Genomic DNA, 12,864 nt, shown 5'->3' on the forward strand with positions numbered 1-12,864 from the left:
CTAATTGATGGCTTTCTTAAGCCTTGACACATGAAACATATTATGCACCTGACTGCTCTCTGGAAGCTCAATCTCATAAGCAACCTTGCCCACCTTGCAAATCACTCTGTATGGGCCATAAAACCTAGGCTTCAACTTCTCTGCAATGCTTTTCTTGAGTGACGACTGTCTGTATGGTTGTAGCCTCAAGTAAACCATATCCCCAACTTCAAAACTATGCTCTATCCGGTGTTGGTCAGAATACAATTTATATTGATTTTGGGCTTACTATATATTCTCCTTGAGCACCCTCAAAATATCCTAACTATCCTACAAGAAGTGTTTTGCTTTGGGCACTCTACTATCCCCCAAAACCAGATCCATGAAACTAGGTGCTTCATAACCGTACAATTCCATGAATAGATTCATCTTGATGGACATATGATAAGTGGTGTTATAACAATACTCTCCCATATGTAGCCATTTGACCCAAGACCTCTGTTGTGCAGTCACATAGTTTCTCAGATATCCTTCCACCCATTTATTCACAATCTCTATTTACCCATTTATCTGTGGATGATAACTAGTGCTAGGTGTAAGATATGTACCACACAACCTAAACAATTCCTGCCAAAAAGTACTCATATATTTATGTCTCCATCACTGACAATGAAACTAGGTAGCCCATGTAACCTGAATATCTCTCTGAAGAAAAGATCAGCCACCTGTGCTACTATGTAAGTGGATGGAATAGAAAAGAAGTGAGCAAGCTTTGTCAGCCAGTCAACTATCACATAGATGCAATATTTCCCTTGTACTCATGGTAACCCAGTGATGAAGTCCATAGAAATACTTTCCCATTTCCTATCTAGAATGGGCAAAGGCTATAACAACCTTGCAAGATATGTGTGCTCTCCCTTATTTTGCTGACAAATTGCACACTCCCTAACATGCTTCTAAACATCATCCTTGAGTCCTTTCCACGTGAACCACTCACAGATCTACCTGTAAGTCTTAAAGACCCCTAGATGTCTAGCTATAGGTGCATCATGAAATGCCTTTAGTATTACCTCCCTAAATTGTGATGAAGGAATCAAATATATCCTACCCTGAAACTTAATTAATCTATCCATCACTGCATAATTATCATCATGTATGGTGCTTGCAATTACTCCAGAAACCCAAATGTCTCTCGCATACTCTTTTGTGATCTTATTTCTCCAATCTCCTATAATCTCAGCTAGAGCAAAAATATGTGGTCTCCTAGATAAAGCATCTGCCACCACATTCTTCTTACCTTTGACAAACTCAATGTCAAAGTCATAGGCCTGGAACTTCGTAATCCACTTCTATTGTCTATCATTCAAATCACGTTGGCTCATGAAGTATTTGATGTTGCTGTGATCAGTTTTGATAACAAATTTTCCCCCAACTAGGTAGGACTAAAACTTAGCCAATGCATACATTATAGACAACATCTCTTGATCATAGATGGAATAGCTCCTCTCCACTCCACGAAGCTTCCTACTCTCAAAAACAATGGGATGCTTCTCCTGCATCAAGACCACCCTAATCCCATCTCCTGATGCATCACAATGAAGCTCAAATGGCTTTATGAAATCTGGTAGAGCTAGTACTGGACATGGTGACATCACCTTCTTGAAATGATTGAAGCTTCTCTAAGCTACCTTTGTCCATGTGAAGGCCCCTTTCCTAGTGAGGTCTGTCAAGGGTATAACGATCTATGAAAATCCCTTAACAAATCTCCTGTAAAATTTGTAGAGACCAAGGAATCCCTTAAGCTGTGTAAGATTCGTAGGAGTAGGCCAATCAACAATAGCCCTAATATTTTTAGGATCTACTCGAACTCCATCTGCACTAATGATATGCCCAAGGTATAGTAGCTCAGTCATTCCAAACTCACACTTAGATTCCTTGGCATATAGTGATTCTTTCTCCAACGTGGACAACACCATCTCAAGATGTTGTAAATGCTCCTCCCAAGTCTTACTAAAGACTAAAATGTCATCAAAGAAAATCAAGACAAATCTCCTAAGCTGCTCCCTGAATACCTAATTCATGTAACTATGGAATGTAGTAGGGGCATTGGTTAGCCCAAATGGCATAACCAAAAACTCAAAGTGGCCATAGTGACACTGAAAAGTTGTCTTCTCAATGTCCTCCTCCTTCATCTTGATCTGATGATACCCTAACCATAGATCAATCTTTGTAAAAAAGCATGCACCATGTAACTCATCAATCAACTCATCTATTCATGGGATGGGATATCTATTCTTAATGGTCTTCTTATTTACTACCTTGTAATTGATGCACATGCGCATCGTCCCATCCTTCTTCTTTACCAACACTACTGCTGAAGCAAAGGGGCTCTTACTAGGCCTAATATGCCCTATTTCCAACAACTCCTTAATTGCCTTCTCTATCTCATCCTTATGTTTCTTGGGATGATGATAGGGAGTAATCATAACTAGTTTGGCTTTCTCCTCAAGTTCAATAACATGCTCTATCCCCTTGTTGGGAGGAATCCCATGTGGAATCTTGCCAAATACCTTAGTGTGCCTATCAAGTATCTCCTGGATATCTGGTGGATGACTCTTCACCTGTGGCTCTTGTGAAGTTGGCATAGTGAAACATTATGCTACCCACTCTATGTTATTATGCCGAAAAAGTCTCTGCATTCTCCTCAGGGAAATTACTCTGCAACTCCCATTTGAAAGTCCTCTAAGTACAATAGTTCTTCCCTTATGCTGAAACCTCATCTCCAATTTTGCTAGGTTAAGTGTGAACTCTACTAGCAAGGCCATCCATGTCATGCCGAGGATGACATCATAGTCTCCCATGTCTACCACATAGAACTCATCCTCCAACTCATAGCCATCTCCAAAGTTGATGTGAAGATTAGACATCTTCCGAGTACATAATAGTTTGTCACCATTAGCTACCATGAATCTAAACCCAATGTGCTCCTTGGTCTATAGACCTCTCTTGGCTACCAATTGTGCATCTATAAAATTATGTGTAGCCCTAGTGTCAATGACTGAGATCACTTTTTGCCCTTGGATAGTACCCTTGACCTTAAATGTGATTGCTTTATGAGCCCCTGTTAATCATGTTAATGACTTCTCATCCTCAGGAATGCTGCTCTCCTCTGTAGTGCTATCCTCATCTGAATCAGAGTGCTAATCCTCCCTCTCTGACTATGACTCCTTGCCTAAGAAATACTCCATTTGATTTGCCTTAGCCTTGAGAGGATGTTTATGAGATAAATCCCAAGGCTCTTTGCAATGAAAACATAACTTGTCATTATCCAACTTATTTCTTTTTGGCTGAGCATCCTTGTGAACAGTTTTTTTGTCCTTCTCCTTGTCCTTTTTCATATAAGAATCCCTATGCTGAAATCTACTCCTAAATGAAGAAGGTGCTAAGTCAGGAGCCTTTTTAATGGCCTCTTGCAACATAGCTGGGGCATGCCCCTTAACCCAACCTTGCAAGGGTTCTGAGAGTCCATCCATAAACAACACTACTAACCTCCTCTCTGAAATATCTGTGACCAACACAACTAACCTCTGAAACTCACTGATATATATCTCAACTGATCCCCACTGCCTGGGTTGTGCGAACTCCTTAAACTGTAATTCAAGATCCCCAGTATCAAATTTCTCTACGAGCTTCTCAATGAACTCCTCATAAGATGTGATCTGATTATGCCCCAAGGTTACCATGCCATGGTGCCACCACTCATGCGTTGGTCCATCCAAGTGAATAGTTGCATACTTTATAGCCTCCTCCTCAGGCATAAGATTCAGTTGCAAGTATGTATCCATCTTCTGCACCCAAGCTCATGCAATCATCTTCCCTAAAGCATCATAATAAGGTAAAGAAAGTTTCCCAACTTTCTTACTCAGCTCAAGGTTATGACTTCTTCCTCCTGATTTGGGCATGTGTCTCATCCTCAAGTCCAAGTAATTTTTGAGAGCATTGTCTACCTGAAACTCTGGTCCACTAGCCTCCAAATCCCTCCTAAATTGATCTTGTAACTCTGTAATCTATTGTTCATTAACTAGTTGAACTAGATCTCTAGGTGGAAAGGTGGGTAGAAGAGGTCTCCAGCTTATTGTTCGAGCTAGGCATGCAACATGTCTAAAGTTATCAACCTCATTCCCATTGTTGTCATGTCCATTATTACCATTAATGTTGCCTCGGCCTCCATTATCATTGCCTCTATTATTGTTGTTTCCATTCTTGGCATCACCTAAATTAATATTGATGCCCATCTATCTAGCCATAAGCTACAACATCATATCCATTCACCTATTTTGCTCCTATTGCATATGCTGCCCCTCCTCTAATGTATCCAATAACCTAAACATTACATTTTCTTGATCTAAACTGGTATTCCTATCATCTCGGTCACCCATACTACTATCTTGTTCAAAGAATATCTCTTATGTGTCTGTATGACTATATTGTATGTCCCTCTGCACAGATGAACTACCCTATTTGTTCTATAAGTCTAAACTCCTACTTTGTCTTGCTCTAGTATTGCGGAAATTATAAAGCCCTTGTCACATGCTCAAACATAAATGCTTAAGATCTCCACAAGATGGCATGACTTATAGCTCTAATACCACTATAATGGGCACCCACCAATTATAACTTCATGAAATACTTTGCAAGCAAGCTCTGATACCACTGTAATGGGCACCCTAAAAATGCCCAAGAACTAAACCAATAGCAAAAAGCGATTTTAATGTCTTTGCATAGGTTTCAATCCACATAACATGAACAAGAAAGAATTTATGCAAATTGAAGATTGAACCATTGGTGAAATAGTATTAGTTCTCAAAATGATAAAATCAATACATAGCAATGTATTCCAAAGGCCAAACCCCAAGGGAATGACATTTAGAATGTTACAAGAGAGGATGAACATCCTCTAATGCCAAGACCAAATCTCTAACTCACACCTCCAAGCTTTTATCAAATGCAATTCACAATCATCCAATGCTCAACAATGACTCTCCCACCTCTATTTATATTTTTCCTACACCCTTCTAGAAGGGAATCAAATATTAATTAATTGCAAGTACTAGAAGCTTCCCCCTTCCAATAATTAATGCACTCTTTGGAAACTCCTCCCTTGCAATACAATAATTAATTGTGCTTCTAGAAATTAAATTGCTAGAGGTTTCCCCCTTTCCAATAATTAATACACACTCTAGAAGCTTCTCCCTTGTAATACAATAATTAATTTAATTAATTAAATATATAGTCACCTTTTTATTTTTAATTTATTTAATGACTTTATAAGAAATTAATTTAATTTCTTCTTATGCTCCATTTAGCCTTTGGAGAACGTGAATGCTAAAAGATGGGGTCATTACAATTATCTTCCCTACATGGTGTGAGTGAGAGCTTGACTAGGTGACCACATAGTCAAGGTAGTGTCTTCTTATCATTTGGGTCCCCTTCAAATTTGTGAATGTTGGATGCTCGTTGGTGCAGTTGTACCCTTTATCATTCTTATTCATATCTTGGAGACTTCTATTCAATTGATGTACATATGTTAACATGTATCTTGTGTTTGGATGTACTTGTATCTGTTTGCACATACCTTGTAACATGTGCAATGAATGTTATTCATTAGATGTATCGTGTCAGATGTATTTATGATTTTTCTTATGAGATGATGTATCTATTATTTCCTTGTGATCATGACATTGTTCTCGAGACTTAAACTAATTATTATAAACTTCTTAAATGTCACTCAATGTGAAGGAACTCTTGGGGAATGGAAAACTATATTTATAATTTCTTATGTGTACTTGATGTGTGTGTGTATATTGCTTCCACACTGTTATCTTATGTTGTTTAAACATTAAAAAAATAGTTAAATAAACATTGAATCATGTTAGATTATTTCTTTTGGGTTCTCCAGTGGAGCGTTACAATACTGGTGAAGTATCACACTATAGTTATATAAAATATTGTACGATATTGGTGAAGTATCGTACCATAGCAATGAGAAGTATCGTTCAACTTCTTTAGGAGGTTGGGTCATATATACAAAATATCATTCCATAAGTACCATACTCTTCTTCCTCTTTTTTCTTATACTTAAGATATATTATATATATATATATATATATGATGATTCATTTGAGATGGGTTCTAGCTCCCTAGGAGTCAAGAAAAAAAATATTCAGGATTTTACAGTTGACAGGATTTCAGACTTAGTCTTATTTCAGGAGTTCATGATTCAAACTTAGCCTAATTTCAGAATGGCTATTCATGAATTCGTTCATGCTCTATGTATATGGTGAATGAACTTGTATTGTTTAATCATTTAGGAATTGCATTTGGGATGTGAATTGAACATCGTAATCTTGTTAGTACGTTAATGGAAGGAACCTTGTATGTTTAACTCATGTAGATAGAAATGAGTGTGTTAGTAAGTGATGGATGCTTGGGGATCTTTAGTCGACTAGTTAGTTAAGTGTTCTGTTGCGAGAGAGAGAGAGAGAGAATCGCCATGAAAATATGGGAAAATTAATAGAACTTTTTGGCTACAAATTTAGGCAAACAAATTAAATTGATAACTGAATGATTTTTACATATTAAAATTATAAAATCTTTAATTCTCTTGAAAGAATATATATAAGGAAGGCTATTTCAAATTAACGTATTACAATTAAAATGCAAGCCTAGAATTTGTTTAAGATGTATGACTTTTTATTTATTTATTGACTTATGAATAATGATTCACTGTGTTAAAATAAATATAATTCATTACAATACACTTAACAATAAAATTAAGATTTTACATTTCGAGTTAGAAACGCTATAAAGATACCTATTTTAAGAAAGTCTATATTAACGAAGTTAAACTATATCATTTTCGAGATGTCAGTTCCACTTAGACATCTCAACAATTACGAGAAAACATTTCCCTATACTAAACAAAAAGAAATATAAAATGTCATGTGAGTGAACGACGACCTAGGCTTCGACAAAAATTGAAGTCAAACAGTTAGATAGTTGTTTCAATTTCATGGCCGTATGCAAGTATTAATCCTTTGCATTGTAAAATATTATAAAAATTTGTTTTTAAATTTCGATTGACTAGGAAAATTCTGTAACATCTTATCTACCTGTACTGATGCGGATTTCCATGAAATAGAAGCTTGACCGTCAAATTTAACAGCGGGTAATTGAGGCAACTCAGTGCCAAACAACTTTGCAATTGCTTAGATTTTACTCCGGATGACGGGGACAGAAGTGTATCTGTTTTCACACTTGTCACTCAGTAGTATCTCAAAGTCCATATATTTATCACGCTGAATCTACATATTCTAAGTTGAAGAAATCTACCGAAGTTGTATGGAGAGCCTCTATCTTCGATACCCAATTGCGAACGCAGGTTAGTTCTTAGATCAGGATTTTGATCCTTTTTCGCCTAAAATGCCGTTTCTATAAGCACATGTTATAGATATGCTAAATTGGGTCGTGCAATATTGAGCAGAGTTGTTAGGGTTTGCTATCATTTTGTCAGACGCTTGCACTGCAAGATTTGACTTGTTCTTTATGTTTTTCTGAATGATAGATATTCGTTGTTGTTGTCCGCAAGCTACATTGTTTTATTTGTTTCTTAGAGCCAGATCTTGAATCTCTGAGTTAAGAAGTGAAAAAAAAACCAAGTTTCTTGCAGCTTTAATGAGAATTTGAGGGTTGGAAAACATGGGAAAGCATTGCCAAGCTCTGTTTGGGTTTTGGGTTTGGGCTGTAACATTGTCTTCCTTGTTAACGTCCTCCGTTGGCGGGTTTTACCCTTCTGGGTCTTATCCTGGGGTTTCTGAAGCAAGTGCTGAATTTTATGGTCAATCGAACTACAACAACGCCAAGCCCACTTACAAACGTTTTAATGAGGTGAAGGATGAATGTAGGTCTGTTTTAAAAGAGGCTTCAATGCTGCCTCCCAATCCTAATCGTGCTTATAGTATTCAGAATGAGCTTTCTTTTGTGAATGGAGATTGGAACCAAGACAAGGGTTCGGCACCTCTGATGCCTTATAAATCGAAAGGTCAGTCCAATTATACCTTTGCAGAAAAGCAGTCTCCGATCAATCTGGCATCTTTCTATATCACAGATGTGGATTCAGACAAGGGGGCATCTACGAAAATGTTGAATCTGAGTGGGTTTTTACGATTGGTCATAGCAACAGACAGGGGAGCATACTATGACGGAAGCGACCCTCAAAGCTTTCAAATTTATCCCGGCTTCACTGCACTTGGTATTACTTTTGAAGGTGTCTACTTCGAATCTAAGGAAGAAAGGGTTTTGTGCATGCTGGGAAGTTCAAATCTCCCCTCCCGTGGAGAAAACGCTTCAGATCCTTGGGATTGGTTAGAAAATTCTGACTTTCTCTCACCAACTCTGTTAGAAGATGAGAAAATCTTGCTAAAACTGCACTTCCCTAACAACTTCTCATTGACTACCAGAGAAATTCGTGGAAATTTGATAAGCCTCAACCGACCCTCCACTTCTAGATACTTCAATGATATTGATATTTTTTCCCAGCTGGGTGCTTTTACAAATTATCAGTTTGGTTCTGAAAGCTTGGTTGCAAAGGCTTGTGATCCTTACCCATATCTGGAAAAATCACTAAACGAAGGTAATAAAACCTACAGAGGAAAGCAATTTTGTTCCGTCTTAATGGAACTGATATCGGGTCAGCTTTTGGATGTGGTTCCTAATTGGCAATGTAATGGCACAGATAAATATTGCAGCAAGTTAGGTCCATTTATAAATGATAGAGAAATTCAGGCAACAGATGGCAGTTTCAAAAACACGAAGCTTGTTGTGCAGGACGTGAGGTGTGTAGATCCGCCTAATCCTGGCATGGGCAAGTCAGATTTTGCAAACGTTAGTGCTGTTTTTCGAGCTGTGCCTCCTTCACAGAGTCACGTCCTGGCATTAGAAAGATCAGGCCTTAATGGCTTAACTCTGTCTGCAGAAGGTAAGTGGAGCTCATCTTCTGGTCAGCTTTGTATGGTTGGATGTCTCGGATCCAAGGGCAGTACTGATAGTCCTTGTAATTCTCGTATCTGCATTTATATTCCTCTTTCACTTTCTATCAAGCAAAGAAGCATAGCTGTTGGCAGCATTTCCAGCATTCAGAAGGCTACATCTGCATTCTATCCTCTTATATTTGAGCTTCTTTTACATCCTCCACAGTTGCCATGGGATGTATTGAGCAACATGACATATACGTACAGCAAGATCAAATTAGCAGGAGCCATGTTAGAGAAAGACGAGCCAGTTGGGTTTGGCGAACAGCTGAAGAAATCATTCTTAAAGTACCCTTGGAAAGAAAATGGAAAGACACGGGAGAGTTTCTCTCTGCTAAGTGAAGATCTTTCAGTGCATTCCTTGGGTATACTGCAAAGTTCCTCCAAAACAAATTTCATGAAAACCTTCATAGACTTGGATGTCATAGCTATTGACAGCTTTGTGGGAGTTGACTGGCTACAAGCCTCAAATGTTTCCTTCATGACTAAGAATACTTCAAGATCATCTCCATCAAAAGGGCCAGAGGAGGAGAAGTTCTTCCTGAATGTTGCTGCACAGTTGAAAATGGAAGGAAATTTTTCCAAGCTATTTGTTGAGGGTCTATATGATCCAAGAGTGGGTAAAATGTACCTTATAGGATGCAAGGATGTTCGTTCCCCATGGAATGTAATGCATGAGAGCGGTGATCTCGAGGATGGTTTGGATTGCTTGGTTAATGTCAAAGTTGAGTATCCACCAACAAATGCCAGGTGGTTTGTGAATCCAACAGTCCAGATTTCAGTGACAAGCCAAAGGACTGAAGATGACCCTCTTCTTTTCCAGCCAATTAGTCTACAGACACTGCCCATTCTTTACAGGAGACAGCGAGAAGAGATAATTTCTCGCAAGAGTTTGGAAGGTTTGTTGCGCATAGTGACACTATCGATGATGATTGTGTGCATCCTCAGTCAATTATTTTACATTCGAAAGAAGACAGAAGCTGTACCATACATCTCTCATGTCATGTTGGGTCTCCAGGCCATTGGATACAGTATTCCTCTCATAACAGGTGCAGAGGCCTTGTTTGAGAAGATGAAATATGATTCTGATAACAGCGACTATTCAGTTCTCAATGAAGGTAGAATGTCTCAGATCATGGACTACTTGGTTAAACTTCTTGTGTTGATTGCATTATTGTTGACACTTAGATTGGCTCAAAAGGTTTGGAAATCTCGCATTCGATTGTTCACAAGGAGTCCTTTAGAGCCATGGAGAGTCCCAAGTGACAAGCGAGTCCTTGCCATTTGTGCATCTATTCATGCTTTGGGTTTTTTGATTGTGTTGGTTGTACATACTGTGAAAGTCAGTCAACGTCCAGTTCAATCTTCTACATATCTAGACTGGAAAGGCAACATGCACAAGCAGCATGAATGGGAAAGAGAACTTAAGGAGTATGTAGGTTTGATGCAGGATTTTTTCCTGCTTCCTCAAATTGTTGGCAATTTTCTTTGGCAAGTTGATTGCAAACCACTTAGGAAATTATATTACATCGGCGTCACTGTTTTGCGACTTCTACCTCACATATATGACTACTTAAGAACCCCAGTTTTCAATCCTTACTTTGCAGATGAGTTTGAATTTGCAAATCCTAGCTTAGATTTTTATTCGAAGTTCGGCGACATTGCTATTCCAGTTACTGCTGTGGTGCTTGCAATTGTGGTTTACATCCAGCAAAGATGGAAAGCAGTTACTTTGAAGCGGGCATTGAGATCTAGCTCAGCTAAACTCTTGCGGCTTGGATCAACCATGTATGAGAGGCTGCCCTCACAAACTTTTGAAGCTGAGCTTGTTTCTGGTGTCAATGCGCAAGTGAACGGTCATTCTCACATAAGTGAAGATGAAAGTGCGAATTGAGAATAGCTTCTTGAAGTTAATGTTTTTCTTTTGGTTGTAGAGGACAAATATAGACACCTGAAATTAAATTGTGACTTCTTTAATTGTGTGCTTAGATGCACACAATGTTCCTGTAATTGCAGCTTAATACACAAATTTACTGAAGAAGGTCTTGCTCCTTGACTTGTGAGATTCAGTAAGATATGTGATGGATAAAGCTTCTAGACAAGGTCTTCCTAACAGGTAAAGGTAGCTGCCTATTTTTCAGCACTATTTCAGATGTCGTAAAGAATGAATGTTGTTTTGAATCTTATCTCATTCTCCATCTTTTTATTCATCTACAAAAATTCACCTTGTGTACATCAGCCACTTTGGCATTTTTCTTTACGCCCATTCAAGTTGGCACATTTGGTTATAACTGCTCAGTCTGGCTGCTCAAAACATAAGTTCCATCTTTTAATCAAATTTCTATTAGGTTTTACCGTTTTAGAAGTATGAAAAGAGATGGCTGAGTTTTGATCAGCCTTTCTACTTCAACTGCTCCAGGGTTTATTTTTTCAATAAAACTATAGACTGCAAGTGTCTGCTGAAGCTTAATGTTACATGTGAAAGTCTCTTTATAATGACATCACATGTTGCTGGCATTTTTTAATTTTCAAATATCACTTAATGTGCTCGATGAATCATGCATTAATTGGTATACGTTAAGCCACTGAATGGAAGGCTTATCTTGCTATCATTCAGGTCACAAGTCTATTGAATTGCCTCTTTGATATTTTAAAGAATGATCATTATAAACAAAGCCTTCACTCATTTTTTAAGTTGAGAATCAATGGGCTATAAAAGAAGCTTTGGAGAAACTCAATAATTATACCAATGCTCTATAGCAGGGGTTTGGATTAATTGTGAGAGTTTAGTCATCTACAATGGCTCGTACATGTTTTACTATTCCAAGTTGTTTTACTCAAATGGGGTTATATATGTATTTCATGGGGTTGCTCACACCCATCCAGCCAGCCTTCATACTAACATGAAATGACATGTTTAGCATGCAGTGCCTCTGTTTTTAGTATTTTACCTTTCTTAGTTTAGGAATGTTTCATCATGACTGTGACTTTGATGCCATCATAAGCTTCAAGGAAGAATCTTTTTATTTTTTTAAAAGAAACAAGTCCCTCGTTTTACATATGTGGGAATTTGACTGCTTGTTCACCATGTACAGATAATGCTTGGAATCTTAACATTTGTCGATTCCCCATATGAGATCAGCTCTTAAAGAAAAAGTGCCTCTGATATCTGCCAAGGATTGCTGCTGCTTGTTTTTAAGTATATCCCACAAAAAATGTTGAACACTACCACAGACTTCCACCTAAATTTCTAGTGCTATTCAACCTATAATTTGAAGCATAGTAGCATTCCATGCCTCGACACAGAAACTGAAACTATAAAAGAAATGCAGTTTCTTGGGGTTTAAAAACGGGAAAACACAAGAAAATAAACATTGCTGAAGCAGTCATAAGAATATGGTCAAACCTGTGATTGTTATTTCATATGCTAACAGCACATGGAAAGATAAACAAAAATAAGACCAATATAATAATTTGTTCAATGGTCTTAATTACACTCAAACATGCAGCAAGTCTCAAATTATTAATCAAGCTAAAAAATCTAGGCCTTAAATTGACCCAAGCTTTAAAGGCCAAACGGGCAGATTTTTGAAAAACTTGGGAAAAACCCATGGATTAAGTGTTATTGAATACCTTGTGGCTTTCGATTGAATGCAGAATGCTTGGCTCTACTTTGTTCTCTAGGTTCTTTCCACTTCTACCACCAACATTCCAATGGACTAACTCGTCTGGTTGTAAGCAAACAAGTTATTATAGTCCAAAGTAGGAAGATTTTGAGTTGAGCATGTTTCCAGAT

At 37.9% G+C, this 12,864-nt stretch overlaps 1 protein-coding gene across 1 annotated transcript; it reads left to right on the forward strand.

The window, feature by feature from the left end:
- Positions 1 to 7,293: 7,293 nt before the first annotated feature.
- LOC149538691 (uncharacterized) lies at positions 7,294 to 11,254 on the forward strand. The gene is made up of 2 exons (XM_089800024.1): positions 7,294 to 7,420; positions 7,604 to 11,254. Exon 2 carries the CDS (start codon positions 7,738 to 7,740, stop codon positions 10,960 to 10,962), a length of 3,225 nt encoding a protein of 1,074 aa, XP_089656150.1. The 5' UTR covers positions 7,294 to 7,420; positions 7,604 to 7,737; the 3' UTR covers positions 10,963 to 11,254.
- Positions 11,255 to 12,864: the final 1,610 nt, after the last annotated feature.

This window comes from Cupressus sempervirens, chromosome 9 (genome assembly GCF_028749045.1).
Source record: "Cupressus sempervirens isolate cs-2001-9-10 chromosome 9, ASM2874904v1, whole genome shotgun sequence".
In the NCBI taxonomy this organism is placed as follows: domain Eukaryota; kingdom Viridiplantae; phylum Streptophyta; class Pinopsida; order Cupressales; family Cupressaceae; genus Cupressus; species Cupressus sempervirens.

Bases quoted from the DNA above. Each gene is read 5' to 3' on its own strand.
- LOC149538691 (XM_089800024.1), top strand. From the start codon at position 7,738: ATGGGAAAGCATTGCCAAGCTCTGTTTGGGTTTTGGGTTTGGGCTGTA.